Genomic DNA, 18,217 nt, shown 5'->3' with positions numbered 1-18,217 from the left:
AGGTCTATCATGAGTTTTATCCTGCTTCCAACCCTACCAATACAGCAAGGGAATATAGCCATGCATAAACTCTTCCATCAGACCTTAATTATTATTTTTTTAAACCAGGATATTCTTCTTCGAATTCCATCTGTTTTGTGTGTCCGTTTGTTTGTATTCTGCCTCTTAAGAACCAATTGCAACAGACTGCTAATAATTACTTAGAGTTGGTATGAGAATGGATTAAACAGGACTGATCTGACTGGGAACTTTAACATCTGCTGTTAATTAATCTCAGTAATAATCAATGTGCCCAAATTCTACTCTGACCACATGTATAATTCTAGTATTTGGCAGTGATGGCAGGGCACAGAATTTCCACAAGATATCTTGTACAGCGATTGCTTTAATGAAATCAAAGGCTCTGAAAAGAACATCCGAGTTCAACTCTAGATTAAGCTAATGTACTGACAGAGCACAGGGACAGCTTCCTCATCACTGACGTCAGTGTGGGAAGTGGATTCCCTGCTCTGGGGACTACTTGATGCTATCAAGACCTATGGATTTACAGACAACTTGAACTTGCAGTAATTCACCCTTGATGCCATAATGCATTTGTAGCCATTATTTATTTTCACAATTGAAACATGCAGAATGTTAGCAAACAACATAAAGAAATATTTACCAGTTTCAAAATACACCATGAGTTGGTCTGCAAAAAATCCCTTTTGAATAAACTAATGAAAGTAATCCAGCAAAATTATGCTCACTGATTATGGAGTTGGCTGGGTATTCTACAATTGGAACCCGCAGTGCAACTTGGTCCTTTGCCTAAATTCAAGGTGGGAAGGCAGCTCCACAAATCTTTTTTCTTGTGTGTTTCTGACCATCTAAGCTCAAACTCACTCAAAAAAAACCAGACCACTGTTGCCTTGCATTTTTAAATAGAGGGTTAGACGATTCATATTGAGTGTCACCACAGTGATTTAGAGTGAATCTATAACTCATTGCACAATAAAGCTGGACTTTTAATTAAAGGATGTAGCTCTGGGCAGGGCACAGCTAATAAGGCTGACTCTTGTGCACAAACGACTTATCAGCAATTAACAAGGCAGGTGAATTCTTTTAAAGTAGCATACCTTTGCCTTCCCCTTAGGAACATAGTAGATTCCTGAAGCTCGAAGAAGAAAATAACGTTTCTTCCAAGACTTCTTACCATCCTCTTTCAGCCACAGAACTCCTTCAATTTCTGGCACAGTTACAGAACTTCCACAGAAACATTCCTGTAGATAAAAAACTGTGGTTTGGAAAGTGAAAGAACGAGAACGTACAGCATGCAGGGTTTTGTTTTGCTTTTTACCAAGACTGAAAATCTGTATCTAAGGAATGCACATGTAATAAGGAGAGTTCTTTCTCTGCAATATGATCAAGCAGAAGCTCACACTTCAGCACAGGTACATCTCTACAAAAATGTCACAAAATCTTTCTATTTTCAGCTTGTGAATCCTACAATTTATCGTTTGATCTATTTGTTCCACGCTTCCTTTTTTGTTGCCCTTGGTTCCGTAAATTGCTTGGTGTGTTCAATATTAAATAACTTCCTTTTCTTCATTCACTTTTCAAATCCAATTTTTAGTGGTCTATTTGAAAATGTCATTTAAATTGTTTTTAACTACTTTGCTTACTAATAAGACTTCACATGGACCAGTCATGAACCAACGCTACAGATTTTCATACACAGTAACCACTTGGAGGGTGCTTAAAAAAGAAATCTGTCATCTCAGGTCAACAGACAAGCAGTAGTTCTCCAGATTTCAACTGTACTTAACAGCCATTACAGGTTGTCAATTTGTCATTTTGGTTGTCAAACAAAATAAAGACACATTTCAGGTAACTTACTTTATATGAAATACAGTGACATTAAAATAGTTATCTCAAATGTAACATTTTCAATTTTCTCAGATCTATTTTCAGATCCACCCATTACGTTCAATAACCACAAAGTTTTAGAGTTTAGTTTCAAATGCTGATGTTCTTTTTGTTTTGGCAGTCTCACCTCTAGCAGCACCTCTTTATTTCTGTCTGCCATCTCAGAGGTTTCTTTTTTCCCCAGAAGATAGTTCTGTAACAAGAGAAAGGTCAGTATTTCTATAGCCATTCTGAAATAAAGCCAAATAACATTTCTCATTTGCATTTCTGTAGGAGTAAGAAAAAAGGTGGCACTGAGACCATTTTTACAAACACACAAGCATCAAAATAGAAATATTGAAATGAGCACTAGCAGAAGTATTACGAAATTGCCATTAGACATACACATACATTCAACATAAACCTCAGGCTTACCTGGGGATTCTTAAAAAGTGCGTATTTCTCTATCCGTTCCACAAACATTAGTTTGTTTTGACTGTCTCTTGTCCAATTGAGAAGATTTTCAACTAAATTTTCATGATCCTCAAAGATCCTTTCTGCAGCAATAATAGAAGAGCAAACATTTGCATCTGTCACTTTCTGTGAAATAAGCTACACCGCAGTTTCATCTGGGAAACAAGGTATGTATGGGAAGAAAATACACTTCAAGACCTACTAAAATGGGGAAGAAATTTACAACACAAACAAACTAAAAAGAACTCAGTCAACATTCAGAAGTGCCTGGCTTAATTTGACACACACACACACTCAGTACTCTCACTTCTCTCTATTCAGGTTTATGTTCCCATCAGTATAATAAGCCTGAATAACCCATTTTTTGAACTTGACAAAGCTAACTATGAATACAACAGACTCACATAACAACATCTGAAATGTGATAAGAACAAATAAAGAAAGCAATCACATTTATACGCACTTTGGTTAACAAAGCACTTGGAGGAGTTTATTAGGTGGCTTTTTCAGCATTAATTTTCTATCTACATCCCCAGTTGCATAAGCATCACACATCAATAGATAAGAATTATAAACAGTTATAAATACATTACTTACCCATCTGCAACTCAGAGATGGTTTCCACCAATGACCAGTCTAAACTATACCCACAATGTGATTTGTCCATCAGATTGTCTAATACTTGTCTCACTGTCTGCCTCTCATCCACCATCATTGTTTTTGAGCTGTCATCAGACATGTGGACTCTGATCACCAACTATTGAGCAGAAAATCAGAAGAACACGAAGAGGTTCAACTTACCACATTTTCTTCAATTCAAATAAATATATACTATTTAAGATGTTGTTCCTTTATCTAAAATTTTGATAAATAACATAAAATACTAAGATCATTCAGTGTTCTCCTCAAAATGTAAAAATCCATAAATGATGGTTTGTCTCAGAGAAACTGAAAATACTGCTTACGAAAGCAAATAATGGCCTTCCCAATATAAAGTGCACATACTTCAATTGTGGAATTAGAAGAAAAACAAAAACCTTCCTGCTAAAGTGTCCTGATCTGATTAATAAAATATTGGTGTGACAATTTTCTCACCGGTGCAGGTGGCACAAGCACGGATCAAGAACTGCTTTTTCCCTGTTTTCTAAAAAATGTTGATCATACATGCAGCATACCTATACTAAATCTTCTTTTCCTGAAGACATTAAGCATTAGTGTAAAACAAATTTACTTTTAAAGCACAGGGGCTTTTCAGAGTCCACTTTAAAGAGGTCACTGCCCAGAAAAAAAAAAATGCAGTTATTTTTTCAATTAATAAAAAGGAATAAAATCCAAAGTCAATCAATTTCTCTTGCCAATCATTGTGCTGCTTGCTTCCTGTTTACTCCTTGCTCAGCTGCAAAAGTTAAAATGCAGTAATTGTAATACATTAGTACTACTAATTTTTAATTCTCATCTTCCAACTCAGGACATTTTTTCAGGTTTTAAATTATAAACACTAAATGTAGAAGACAGAATTACTGAAACTTCAAAATTAAAATAATAAGCCTCAATTTGGAGGGAACACCTCTCTCTGTAATCTGAAATGCCTGCATTCTGTTTGTCACTGAAATACCCAGCAACATGCGTGTAAAGAAGGGATATGTGAAAAAACATTTTAAGGTGAGAGTGCTTAATACACAAAGACAGTCTTGGAAGAGCTAAACCTTTGTTTCAGCTGTGGGTAGAAAACTATTCTAACAGTGCACCAGCTGCAAAATTTAGTCCTCACTGCACTCTACAACTTCCTGAAGGGAGGCTGTGATGAGGAGGGCTCTGGCCTCTTCTCCCAGGCAACCAAGAGGATCTGAGGAAATAGCAGGAAGTTGTACCAGAGGATGTTTAGATTAGACATATGAAAAAACTTTCTCTCAGAGAGTGGTCAGGCACTGGAATGGCTGCCCGGGGAGGTGGTAGAGTCACCGTCCCTGGCAGTTTTCAAAAGGCATCTAGATGAGGAGCTACAAGATATGGTTTAGTGGCTTGTGGTAGCAGCAGTAATGGGCGGATGGTTGGACTGGATGATCTTATAGGTCCTTTCCAAGCTTATGATTCTATGAAATTCCTTAAGCAAAACATGATTCTATTAGATATGCTAGGATTTTCTGAATGGCATCTAGATGAAAAAGTACATTATCACTCTAGATAAGAACGCTATAGTGTTCCTGTTTTCTTTAAGGTATCTTAATGGTAATAGACACAAAGGAGAAGTATTATGCCTGCATTTTCCCAGTTAAAAAAAAAAAAAAAAAAAAGCCTCAAAACAGCATAAATAATTTACCTTTTTCACTTGTGCCTCTTTAATCTTCTCTAATGCCACCCTAATCTTCTCAGCTTTCAGTTTAGCAGCCTGTTCCTCCTGTGGGGGCAAGACACACCGAATTACAGTTAAACACACTCCAGGTGAGCTTTTGTGGCTTTAATTTTGAAGCTATTGCACTTGAATACATCTGAAATTTACCCACCTATAATTCCACAATAATTTGTTAGAAGTGATGAAGACTCATTTTTTTAGAAGTGTTACTTTACATTTCTGACACTTAGAAATTCTAATGCCATTATCTCCAAAATAACATATTAGAGGTATATATTTTATATATATATAGACCTGGTCTACCTCTATTCTCTCTATTCTAAGTAGCCTAGCACATTATTACCAAGGATTTTACCATATGTATTTAAAGTCATAGTCTTGGACAAGACACATTCAACAAGAGTTCACAACTGGGTGGAACCAAGAGACTTATGGCCAATGGACATGCAACAAATACAACAGCATAAAGAAAGTACTGAAAACAAATCCTTCAAATAAGGTTTCACACTACACCCACGGGTTTAGAAGAATCAGTCGGCAATAAGTAGCCTGGACACTTATTGCCTACTAGTAGCCTAATAAATCTAGGTGCTTGTCCTCTTTGCTTGAATTACTTTAAGATCCATAAAGCAAACAGGCATTCTTTTCTTCAGTGTTCTTTTAAGACAGTGATCTGGTTTTGTTTAAACCAGAAACATGTTAAAAATTCAAGTAAAGTCAATCTGTTCTACCTGCTGTTACTAAAGAAAACCTGCATATCGTGGTACTATCATTACTAACCAGCTATAATTTCTGCAGATTATTTGTTCTATTCAAAATGGAATTGAAATGACGAGTTATGATCACATGTAAGTTTCAGATGTTATAAGTCCTAAAAAGTTTGTTTTTATTGAGGTTAACATGTAATAGAATCATAGTAACAATAAAACCATGAGATCAATAAACATTTTTAAATGAAAAAAAAAATTCTCTTCATATTATTTTTCTTTTCTAAAAAGATTAAGATTTTTCTCCAGTAGTACAGTCCATCTCAAAATATCCAGCATACTGTATTACTTTGTTGCTTTCTTGAAATAATGCAATTCACAGTTCATTACATGATTAGATAGTTGCTCTTCTTGTAAAAATCAAGATTCAGCTACACTCAAAACCATAGAATTACTTTTTCCACTCCTCAGTGAAGTACTAACATTCCCATCAACTGCAAAAGGATATTTCCTCTGCCACTTGTATCCTTACTTAACAGTTCTTACTCCTTCACATCTGTGCCCATACTATGCACTGGAAAGAGACATCAACTAGGTAAGACAGTCAGCTGCCTTTGCAGAAATATAACCTTTGGCAGTAAAAGGAAACAGTAAATTCACGTGAGCAGTAATAATAATGACTTGAGATTCTATTTGGGAACTCATCTACCTTAAAACATATTTTTAGTTAGTCTACAGGGAACCAAAATTCTTATTTATCATAAAAATGGTGTCACAGATCATAGACAGGTTAGATCAGAGTAATATTCCGTTAAAAGAAATATAAAAAACATTGCCACCTAAAATTGTTTCAATGGAAAACACACCTATAGTTCTACAATACTCTTTTTCAACTGTTTCCATTTACAGAAATAATTTATTACCAAAAGCTGAGGTTTAAAATATTTCTAACAGTGACAGCACACATCCATGCACTTTTAAATTCATCAAAAGATTTTCTAAAGTTTAACACACATTTTGAGAGACTTGAATTGCAGTTTAAAAAGCTGCTCATTAACTCAGCCATAAACTTTTATTGCTGCACGAAGGTTGACAGCACATTTGGCTTTGCTCTTCACTAAAATCAGGCAGCACAATTTTCCACACCATTTCACTGCACACCTGTGCAATGCAGCTACTGAGAGCTCATCCCAGCAAGAGCACTTTATAGCTACAGAACACAGGTACATGCAGCAACAACTGAGAGAAAGCAGCAATCAGCTGGGGACCTCTCATATACCTGCACCAACACAACTAACCTCTGTTTATCTCAAAATTCATAATCCATTATCACTCCCTAAAATGCTTTAAGAACAAACAGAATATAAACGATTCCAAGGATTTACCATCTACCAATTGCTTTTCAGTTCCCACTACATCTACATAAGGATTCAGAGATCAGGATTTCTTATGCTGTGTTACATTTTAACAAAGTCAGTTCAAATTTAAACACAAAGCAGACTGAAGATGGCTAAAGTAAAGAATTATTTTTAGCCAGCTACAAATTATAAAGAGAGGTCTGAATGGAAGAAAGAATTTCTGAAAGCACAGGATAGTCAAGCATTTTAAATTACTTCATTTTGACCTTACAATTAGTTTTAAGACCAATGCTACAGCATTGCTGACACGTTGTTTCAGAAGAACAGGAGAAAGAACTATCTATTTTGATCACTTAAATGACAGAGTAACTACTGGATTCTTCAAGACTCACAGTGACTTATTCTATTCTGCTCGAGTAGAACCACTCATCCATATTTCCCATGAGAGCCACTCCCAAAACCTCCCCTTCACTTTTAGTACCAGTGATTCGAGTTATGCTGCCAAATGGTCAATAAATGCACATACAAATGGCAGGCAGAACTGCTGCCTAAGTTACGATTTCACAAGTGACATGTACATGTATAAATCCCTGGGATGGCTGATGCATCTGTCTCACAGTGCTGCTGGGACCACAAAAACCATGGGGGAGGTGACCTGGCTGAAAATTAATGCATCATAAACACTGCTTTTCAGCAGAATTCCCACCTAGACTGGATTGCTTTTACAGTCATGTGTGGCATATGATCATAAAGGAGACACAGAGGTCTAAGATCACAAATCCTGGTGTTTTCTCCACCTCTACAGGGAAAAGGACACTGTTCTAGTAGCAGAACAAATCACTACAATTACTACATAAATTCTTTCTTTAAAAGACAACTTCCAGTGTACTGTTATACTTGCATTCAGGCCGTGAGCCTTCACTGGCTCTGACTCTTAATGAGATTACATGTAGTTATGGACCAAAGTGAATCTGCTTTAAATAATGCTTGGCAATACATTTATGGTAATAACTTTTTTATTTTAACATACTGCAGACTAAAGAGTACAATGCCTCAGTACTTTGGTCTTAAATTTTAAGACTTTTAAAATTGTTTTTTAAACAAGAACTCAGCTTTTAGTTATTTTACCCTACACTTTAACACTGAAAAAAATAACTTCAAAAACCTCAAGTTTAGATTTCTTTAATATAATGACTATTAATCTCCTGCCCCAGTTCCAAGTTCAATATGAAATAAAATGTTTGCATTTTGAAGAGCTGACTTTGCAAAACTTTAAGCTTACTGTTTCTATGTTAGGGGTTTATTTTTTGTTTCATCATATGCTTTTAAGAGGTCTTTAACTGATTCTTTTTATTTGCCAGGCAGAATAGAAAGAAGGAGGAAAATACCACTGAAAAAGTTCACAGTGCTTAGAAAAGCTAGCAATTAACCAATAAGATGTAAACAGCTAAGTCTACACCTCACTGTAGTTATCATGGAGAATACAAAGATCACAAGATGCATACAAGAAGAAATGTGTTTTATGTCTAATATTCAAATTCTTTCTGTAACGTCTTATTTGAATAATTAGATGTATACGAGCAACACCAAAGAACTAGAAGCACGCATCCAGTGTTTGTTTTCTCAGCTATAATCTAGCCTAAGGTAGAAAGAAAACCGCTTGTTTAGCAAGTGATTCTCCTTACTCCGGGGTTTTAACTAAAAAAGAATTTCCTTTTGCCTCAAAACATCAAATTAACATCTCAAATTCTACATAATCCCCAAACCTCAAGACTTTTTTATTAGTCCTATATTTAGCCTGCATCAATCAGAATATCATTGAAGAGCTTTCTGTTTACTCTTTACTAGAACAAGTGTATACGTAATCAGCACTTGAAGGCAAAAGCTAAAGTACATAAGTTAACAGAACCTTCCCCTGCCCCAACTCAAAGTCAGTTTTAACTATAGCTTTTTATTTCCTGACAAACTCAATAGGATTCATGCAACACTCACCCTAAAAAACAATGAGCAGCCATGTTCCTCTTATGAACAATGAACTCGAGTTTGCAGAATTAGCTCTTTACCATTCTCAGACATCTTTTAAATTGTATTTTCACCTCCAAATAACCAAGAATAACCTACAATCGATCAAGGAAAGCGAGAGGGAAAAAAAGACACTATTCTCTTCTAAAGCTCACTTAGTGTTAGAGGGTACAGCACCCACTTCCACAGTGAGAAGCCCACCCTGGCTAAGGTGGTAGGCCCTTTCTCCACACACTGCCCTTTCTCCCTTCCCAACTCAGTACAGAATTTTCTCAAAGTCCAGCACAGTTATGGCTCCCTGTCACAGCATTTCTATAGCATTAATAAGCATGGAAAAGCAGTAGGATGGTTCTGGGGATTGTACCTGAGACAACAGTTCACCTGAAATGTTTAAATTATGATGATGATACAACATACACGAAGACAAGGACACACGAAGTTGCGATTTTTACTTTCTTTTAACTGGAAGGGAGGAGAAAAACTTAGGAAGACCACACACTGTCCATCAATCATTTGAAAAGCAGACAGACCTGTTTTCTCAGTCTTAATAGCTCCCATTAATGCAGGTTTGGTTTGATTCCCCCCCCCAACCCCCCCAAAACCTACACACTCTTCACAAGCTTTTTACTATTAGAACATCAAGTCCAACACAGACGATGGCTTCTGAAGGAAAAGTGGAAAGTAGCAGTCATTTTAAATGCATCTCAAAGTCACTGTCCCTTACCCAGATCTCTTACAGAGACCTTTCCCTAAGGATAAGAAGAAAGATAAAAAGAGATAGACAGCTGTTGTTTATGAACTTCAGTGCAGAAGCATGTCTACAAACCACTCCAGAGCCTCTTGCATTTGATCAAAATTTACAAGTATTTAAATGTTGTGGGCTTATCACTGGTACACAGCTAAGCCCCACACAGCTCCTTATTCACTTCCCCTGAATGGGATGAGGAAGAAAAGGATAGGAGCATAAAAATTCATGGTCAGAGATAACAAGAGCTTAATAGGTAAAGCAAAAGTTGTGTGTGAAATCAAAGCAAAATAAGTTCATTTATTTGTTACTTCCCACCTGCAGGAAGATGTTTAGTTTTTCCCAGGAAAACTGCACTTCATTATGTATAACAGTTAACTGGGAAGGTAATTCCAAATGTCATGCATAGCAGTAGGAGCTGGGGCATAAGGCAAAGGAAGAAGAAGAACATCATATGCCACGAAATAATTAGTTTTGTCCACATCTAAAAATCTGTATCTCTGGGAAACCTATTCTTCCCACTTTACAGGGAATCACAGAATGGTTGAGGTCAGCTTGTTCAACCTGCTACTCAAACAGGGTCACCTACAGCTGATTCCCCAGGACCACAACCAAAAGCCTAGTGAATACCTCCAAGGACTGACACTCCATAACCTATCTGAGCAACCTGTGCCAGCACTCAGTAAACCTCACAGAGTTTTCCTGATGTTCAGGAAACATTTTGCTTGACAAAATCAGTAGTGACTTAAGAGAGGGATAAAAAGAATTGCATTCTCTTACACAGATTCAGTAACAAGCACATCTGAACCACAGTGACCTGAGATGCCTGAAGACCAATTCACAGTTGATTTATTCTAAAGTCTGGAGGGATTACACTGTGTAGTAACCAAAACCTGCAAAACCAGAGCAATCTGCACTCATAACAAGCTTTCAGGTCAACAAGAGGAGAAAGATGTTACTAGACATTTTCTGAAGATGCTGACATTCATATCTGAAGCTTTACATTACTATATCACCATCATCTGTCTTCTTGAATGTAGTCTAAGCTTCACACACATCAAAAGTTAAATAACTGATAACTCAGAAATGTGACATGGAATTTTATTTCTTGTTTGCATATCCTTGGCTAGGATATACTCAAGCTCTGAATACTCTCTCAAAAACAGTGTCTGTGTTACTCTGTATTTCATAGCCATACAAAATTACAGATTTCAAATTCTAAAGCTCAGTTAGATGGCTTACTTCCAAACAAGCCTTAAACTTAGACATTAAAGATTAACTGCACTGTTTTCTATATTCTGAAATTTACCTCAGTTATGTATATTCACTTGTTTCAAGGAAAAAAAAAAAAAAGAAAGAAAGAAAGAAAGAAAAAAAGAAGATGGAGTGTAGTAAATGCCATGAACAATAAAGCACAGAACTACATTTAAAAATTAAAAAATCAGCACAATGAAAAGATTATTTTTTTTTTTAATTTTTTCTGATCTTCCCTGTGCTGCAGAAGGAATCGTGTCTAGGCATGGCTGTAATCGTGTCTAGGCATGGCTGTAATCGTGTCTAGTCATGGCTGTAATGAAACACAAACCTGGTTCATTTCTAGAATTTTTGAAAGGAGTCACATTATCAGAGGACAAGATTTATATTTGTCTTTCTCCTAATCTCCTAATTGTGAATATAAGGTGTAGAAAAAGGAAGGGGAAGAATACAAGGAACAGTAAGACATAAAACAACTAATTGACAGGCCGGAGACACCAGCATAGAGCTGCAACGTGATCACACATCTAAAGTCTTGTTCCTTAGGATGGCATCTCTCATAATGGGGATTATCTAATGTCACAACAACGTCACTTCTCCACCATAGTTGAAAAGCTATATCACTTTACTTAAGAAACTTCTCTCTACAGCAGGTCAGGTGGGAACCACTAAAGGTATCCACACCAGAACTATATGCTTGATAGTCAGTAGAGGGCTTAGCTGTACTAAGACAATCCTATACTGAATTAACAAGAAATATTATCCTTAGAGTGTCAGGAAACTCATCATAAGCACCTGACTCAAAGGGCTTTGAAGCCCATTAAAACAAGTCAAAGATTTAAAAATTCAAAAAATTAACTTCATGAGTATTGGTAGAATCACTGAGACAATGTAGTTTGCAGACATAAAATCTGATGGACTTGATATTTTGCTTTTTTTTCTTAAACCTGAAGTTCCATGTGGTAACCAATACACATTCAGTATTAAAATAACCAAAAGGGAAGAAATGAAAACATGGAGGTAGAAGAAAATTTATGCTTTCTGTTGCAACGAAGCAAGATCTGCTGGTTTGATGGCTGTTTGCTTTGTTACTGATGCTGAGGGTACAGAAGTGTGTGCGTTGATGGAGTGGGGGAAGCTAACAGGCTAAAGGGAAAGTAGCATAGACTTAAGGTTTAGGAGGAATGGTCACAAAAGAAGAAAACTATGTGGTTTTGTCTGCTGTCTAAATTCCTCTAGAAAAGATCCAAAGACTGTTGTCAAAATGCATGCTGAGCATTCTGGAAAGAATTCCTTTAACTAAGGAAGTAGTAATTCCATAATAACAAATGATTTTTGGAAAATACAGACTATTCAAGCTAATCAAAGTCATAAAATCTACTTTGGCAAATTCAGATTTGCTCAAGATTTTTTTCTCCATGTCATCTGTTAGAAAAATAACACAAGAAGTGCTAGTTAAGTAGGCAAATAGCATCAGACATATTTGACACCTCAGATATCAAAGTTTTCTCACCTATGTGAAGGTGCATACACTTCATTTCAGCATGTTTTTTGTTTATTTTTCATCTGAGAGATTTTTGGCTTGCTCTGTCTCTCCTACTCTAGTCTCAAAGGGAAACACATACAAAAATTACAATTTTTAAATTGAACCAGAGGAAATGATTGGCAGTTTGTGGCCTTTTAGTACACCACTGACCAGTGAGGAAAACATATTTATGATTAGGTGTATGGGAAATTGGTAATCACAGCCTGAACCTCTGATTAATCAGCTGAGGCAAGTGTTGGGTCAGCTGTGGGAGCACAGGTGAGAGTAATTTAACTGTGCTCCCGGAAGGGGTGGAGCCTCCTCCACCTCCTCTAGACCTCATTTAAGGGCTGACCACCACTAAGGCAGCATCTCTTGGAGATTGCCTCAGTATTTCCCAGTGAAGGCATCCTTATTGGTGAGTTTTTCCCTATAAATAACCTTTTGAATATCTGTTACCATCTTTGTATCATTCCATCTTTCATTAGGCATTGCCCATACCTAGCTCGTTATACTACTGCATTATTACAACTTTCTCAGTCTGCATTATATCTAAATAGCTTTTTAAAAAAATATATTTCTACTACTTGCCCCAGTTTTTATCTTCATAAAGCGAGCAAACTTTCTTATAGGATACCAGTGCATTTTAACAGCACAGAATACTCTCACCTATTTTCCTCCACTGCAGCTCTTTTATTTTCTTAAAGTATTGAGTGGGAATAGGAACAAATTTGATAACGTGCAAAAACAATAAAATGCTCTTCGAAAACACCTTGGGCAAACAGAAAAATAATGTAAGTAAATGCAACAGTTCCTGAAAAGGGCAGGGGTGGCAGGAGCATAGCATACCACAAAAAGCTACTTTCTATGTAGAAATAGTCACATGCAGGTGGAAAGAAGAAGCATCACCTTGGTCAGCAAGTGAGAAGGCTTTCCTGCAATGTTTCTCAGAAGGAGGGAGGTTTCCCTGTCCAAATAGGAGTGCTTGTTCAGAAAGAAAGAGAAAGAACATAGGTCAAAAGTAGTCAGTAATTTTATAGCGTATTGATTGCAGAAGATAAGCAAAGAGTTTAAAGGGAAAAAAAACAATAACACACCTACATCTTCTGTTCATTTCCTCCCATAAAAAAAAAGTGAACATTCCCAAATAATACAAAGCTAATAGTAGAATAAAAGCAGTCATGGTCACAGAACAGAATTAAGAAGAGCTTTGCTTACCTGCTACTGGTTTCTTTTCTGCAAGAAACAACTTATTAAAGAACATTTAGAACAAAAACATCCACTTTTCAAAAATCCTGCATGGTCCTGTAAAACTGAATGTTCTTCTGCTGTACAAAAATACTACAAGCTGGTCACATGAAAGCAAGGAACTGGTTTCATGCCTTCTACACTGACTATTACTTTTGCAGTTATGGAAAAAGATGTCACTGTAAATAATCTAAACTTTACTTACAACTAAGCTTTTATCCCCCCTTTTTTTCTTTTTGTAAAAACTTAGGGAAGTTTCACAGAAAATACACTTTAACCTGTACAAAAAGAAGAAACAAAACAAGCAGCAACCTGTAAGGAAGGTCTCTTAAAACCTGAAAATTGGAGAATCATCATCTCCAGCATCTATTACAGAAGAACAGAAAAATCATCACCTTAATCTACAGAACATCAGCCATAAGTCTGCTGAGGAAATCAGATTAATACTGTGGTGTTAAACAAGAATATTGAATGTATCTCATGTACCATCACTATACTGCAAATTTCATCCCTTGTGGCTGCATCTGTCTCAGCTGTTACTACCAAGTTGATTAATTTTACCACATGCAGAGAGACAAGTTCAAGCAATTCTGTTAAAGAGTTTCTGGGTAGACTTCTAATCACAGATCACAATGTCTGACAAGTTGCTTTGCTTCTTCTAGTGAATTGTGCAGTAGGGCAAAAAGAATGTTACAATGCACATTCACAACCTCTTTCCTAGGTTTTAGTATAAGGAATCTCTATTTAAAGCAAATACCATTTCCTGGAAAATATTTCTCCAATAGACAAGCTTAAGGGAGATAATTTAACCTTTGTCCTGTCACTGCTGCTTTTGGCTGTTCTCATCTTATATTTAAGTACAGTACCATATTCATCCAGTAATAAGTTTTTATTCTATTCTAACACTGCTTGCTAGACTTGTATTGCCAACAAAATGTGTAGTTACTGTGTGATGACAAAATACCTACGTGAATCTGCAGAGACATGTCTAGAAAGAGTTACACAAAGGCAACTTTTGACCATGGTTCCTTAATACTATGTAACACAGTTCCTTAATACAATGTAACACATTTCTAGAGTACTCCAAATAACCAAAAGTTAGAATGATGAAATGCAGTAAAGCAACAGGAAAGGTGAGTTCTGAGGTACTACACAGCTTAGCTAAACAATGATGTGCATATAATTTCAAACGTTTGATCTGCATCAACCCAAAGAAAAAGGAAATCAGTTCATCCAGTAAGTGCGCAGGGATTATAAGTTCTTTTTTTATTTTTTTATATAAAAGATGTTTCATTTTGGAGCAAGGTGCTATTCCTCTACAACTGCAATTGTAAAATATTTTGTCTGCTTTAGAGGATAGACCAGATCAAACACCAAGCTTTGAGGGGAACTGATGCTGCCTTTTAATACAGGCTTCCCAGGATTACTTCATTGTTCAGAGGTAGATAAATAGTCTGTTAAATTGCCTTAGGATACTATGACTGCACTGAGAACCACAATGAGGACCTAAATGGCTCGTCCCTTCTCCGTAATTCTAGAGATCAAATTTAAATCAAAAGTTCTAACAAAATAAATGTCTAATTTCTATATATAATCTACTTTTCTGTCCAAAGTACCTCCCCTGGCAAAAAAAATAACACCAGTAAAATCTAGGAAAACCAAACTAACGCTTGAATTAATACTTGTCAGACATTCTTGGTCACGCACTGTGAAACCCATTTGCTATCCTTCCACCCAGTCCCATCACAATCACATCTCATGCCCTGGCAACAAAGTTGTTTCCCAGTGCAATTTAACAATAACTCATATCTAGTTAAACCAGCTGGTGGCGCCCTTGTGCCACCAATTTGGATTTAACTAATGACTGGTAAGAAACACAATAAAACTTAATTAAAAAGCCTACCTCTGTCACCAAGAACCAAACTTAAATAAAGAAAATGCAGTGAGCAGCGTCTGATAAAAAGGTCTATGCTTACAAAGCTTTCTTAAAAAGGTAGCTACTACAGTTATTGACTACATCAGTATATTGAATTCTTTAGACAACCTGCAGACACAGCTAGAATACACTATTTTCAAAAGAGAACTCAAGAATTGTGTTTATACACATAGACATCTGTGTGTATATACATACATATATTTTTAACTTCATCCCAAAAGGAGCACAGAGAGGGGGAGTGAGAACCAAAATTTTTCTTTGCAAATTCTTTGAGATTGTGTTTTCATGGGGAACATGTAAGAACATACATTACAAAATGATTAACGTTATTCAACAGATTTCATTTTCTGCCTTCTCTGCAAAGGACTGCTAGGAGCAATTATGCTTCAAAAGAAAAGAAAATGTTTCAAGTGTATTAAGTGTATTTCAGTTAGGCTCCCCTAATTTAGCATCCCTGATAGCGATCTACTTCAGATTGAAGAAGTCTAACTGTAACAATGTTCTTAGTGTGCTACCATGATACCAGTGGATTCAATTGAAGTTATTAATATGATTTTTTTATATTACAGACAAATTGATACAACTGCCGACAAACAGAAACTAGACATAGATGTGATAGTAACTTACAGGAGTCAATTCAGCTTCCTCTTCTGAAGAGTTAATGGGATGTTTGGACTGATTAATGGAATGTCCCATAGAAACAGAGTAAAAAAAAAGCAGGAAAATGAGGAAAAAATGCAAAAGGGAAAGAGGGGAAAAGGAAGGGGAAGAAAAGAAAGCCTTTATTCTTAGTCAGAAGAGAGAATAAAAAAGTGATGACAATTAATAAAAGTAAAGGAAACAAAACTACATTTAGAAATTGCAGCATCCCTTATCCCATTTTTTTATAAATGATCAATGACTTAAATCAATGACTGAAAGATGAGATTCAGGTTTTCTCCTCCTATTGGAAGGAAAAAAGAGATTGGATGCCAGCATGTTTTTAAACCATAGCAAGAGTGGAAACCGTCATTACCTTCAGATAAAACACTGCAGTAAAACATCTGTATATGCATGCAAACAAACTCAGGTAGTCAGTGTGCAAGTAACTAAGTAACAGTTATGAGTTAAATTCTGCAAATAAAACAACAACAAAAAGCCAGCCTGACGCTTCATATAACTTTATATACTTTCTGTTTCAATTTCTTCATCCTAGAAAGTAACATAAATATGCTTTAGTGATAATTAGTAAACATAACAAGAAAAAAGTGGATACAGATTTACCTCTTCTTCAGGTGGAGCCAAGCACCCTCATACTGTAATTTATTTTTAAAAGAAATGAAGAGAAAGTATTTTTCTATTTCCCTAAATTTGTTCTTCCTAAGAGTAGAAGGTTGAAGGGGAGGACATTTGTGTCTTAGCACAAAAAATGTTCAGTTATGATAGCAATACATGAGGTTAATAACGGATTGAAAAGTGAACATTACACTCCTAAAATAATCACAGTATCTATTCATTTCCAGTTAGTGCCTATAGATTTTCCAGCTGGTATCCAGTGCTTGCCCCTTTCCATCAAAGGTACAGAGATATTTATTTCAGGCATGTTAATTTTACTAACTTAGTTACAGTTAGGGTTAGATAGACAAAGAAATGAAGAGGGAGGTACATTTTATTCTTATCATAATGGCAGAAAAAGAATACAGATGCTTGGAATCATAGAATCATTAAAGCTGGAAAAGATCACCAAAATCATCTAGTCTTGGTATCATTTAGAAACCAATGGTGCACCATTAGAGAGCAGAACTGTCTGACATTTCCATATATAAGACATATTTTCAGATGTCAAGCTATAACCAAGACAGGAATTTTCTGTGATGGTTTACTGTAAGAGGATAGTTACTATTAATTCCTTCAAAACAGAATTATTCATTGTATGTCTGACATGAAATGGATTATTGACAGTGACATTCTCAAAGACTGCGAGACTGCTGGTCCATGGGAACTTAACTACATTTTTCTGAGCAGGAGCCTTCAGAATTAGAATAGTAGTCTACAAAGCCTCACTGAAGCTTAGCCCATCACAATTAAAAACCTCAGGGCTGTGTTATTTCATGTGGCACTGCCCAGTCTTTCAATTGGGCAGCTAGCCACGAATAAAAGATTGGCCAAGCTTGAGAATGCTTGGGCTGTGGTTGGGAGAGTACTAAATATTGCAGAGTCTTCTTACAATTGCAATGCCTGGCTGCTGTGGAGCATATTGAAGCCAGGCACTGGAAGTGACAATCCTGAGCTATTACTCTGTGCTCCCAAGAGGCCAGCCCTCCTGGAACTTGTGCAACTCCATCTCACAACAAGCAATTGGAATTTTGGAATTTCCTAACTCCAAGTGTTCAGTTCAGCAGTTGTGTTTTGTTGGGTTTTTTTTCCTCTCCCCTCTGAACTGTATCAGGAGTGAAGAAAAAAAAATAACTTAAGCAATACTTGCTGTAACTGTTATGGATCCTTATAACTTTATGTCAGTTCTGGCTATTATAACCTCATCCTACTGAAATTTGCTGCAATTGCGGAAACAAGTCTGAGGACATGCTGTATTAAGAAACTGTTGAACCATGTGCAGGAGAAGCACTATTTGTTGGTTTACATGCCTCTCAAGAGAGAGAGCAGACATTGTGGAGTTTTCTTGTTGAACACAAGCTCCTTGGGAAGCAGGAATACAGATGGAAAGGATT

At 36.3% G+C, this 18,217-nt stretch overlaps 1 protein-coding gene across 12 annotated transcripts in view; it reads right to left on the bottom strand.

Annotated features, from left to right (window-relative positions):
* The window catches only part of RAPH1 (Ras association (RalGDS/AF-6) and pleckstrin homology domains 1), a 182,630-nt gene that overhangs the window by 13,666 nt on the left and 150,747 nt on the right, over window positions 1-18,217 (bottom strand). For 7 of the 12 annotated variants that reach the window (XM_015868251.3, XM_085553346.1, XM_085553345.1 and 4 more), the window contains 6 exons: window positions 13,235-13,309; window positions 4,682-4,759; window positions 2,959-3,118; window positions 2,323-2,444; window positions 2,036-2,101; window positions 1,119-1,262 (listed from right to left, as the gene is read on the bottom strand). In XM_015868251.3, coding sequence (XP_015723737.2) covers window positions 1,119-1,262; window positions 2,036-2,101; window positions 2,323-2,444; window positions 2,959-3,118; window positions 4,682-4,759; window positions 13,235-13,309 — 645 coding nt within the window. Of the gene's footprint in view, window positions 1-1,118; window positions 1,263-2,035; window positions 2,102-2,322; window positions 2,445-2,958; window positions 3,119-4,681; window positions 4,760-12,313; window positions 12,453-13,234; window positions 13,310-16,136; window positions 16,284-18,217 lie in introns of those variants that run through there. The other 5 variants (XM_085553348.1, XM_085553341.1, XM_085553349.1 and 2 more) reach the window with 4 other exon arrangements.

This window comes from Coturnix japonica, chromosome 7 (assembly GCF_054131305.1).
Source record: "Coturnix japonica strain WE chromosome 7, WE-NBRP24, whole genome shotgun sequence".
Classification (NCBI taxonomy): domain Eukaryota; kingdom Metazoa; phylum Chordata; class Aves; order Galliformes; family Phasianidae; genus Coturnix; species Coturnix japonica.
Note: the sequence above shows the minus strand (reverse complement) of the source record. Positions and strands in the feature narration are given on the sequence as shown.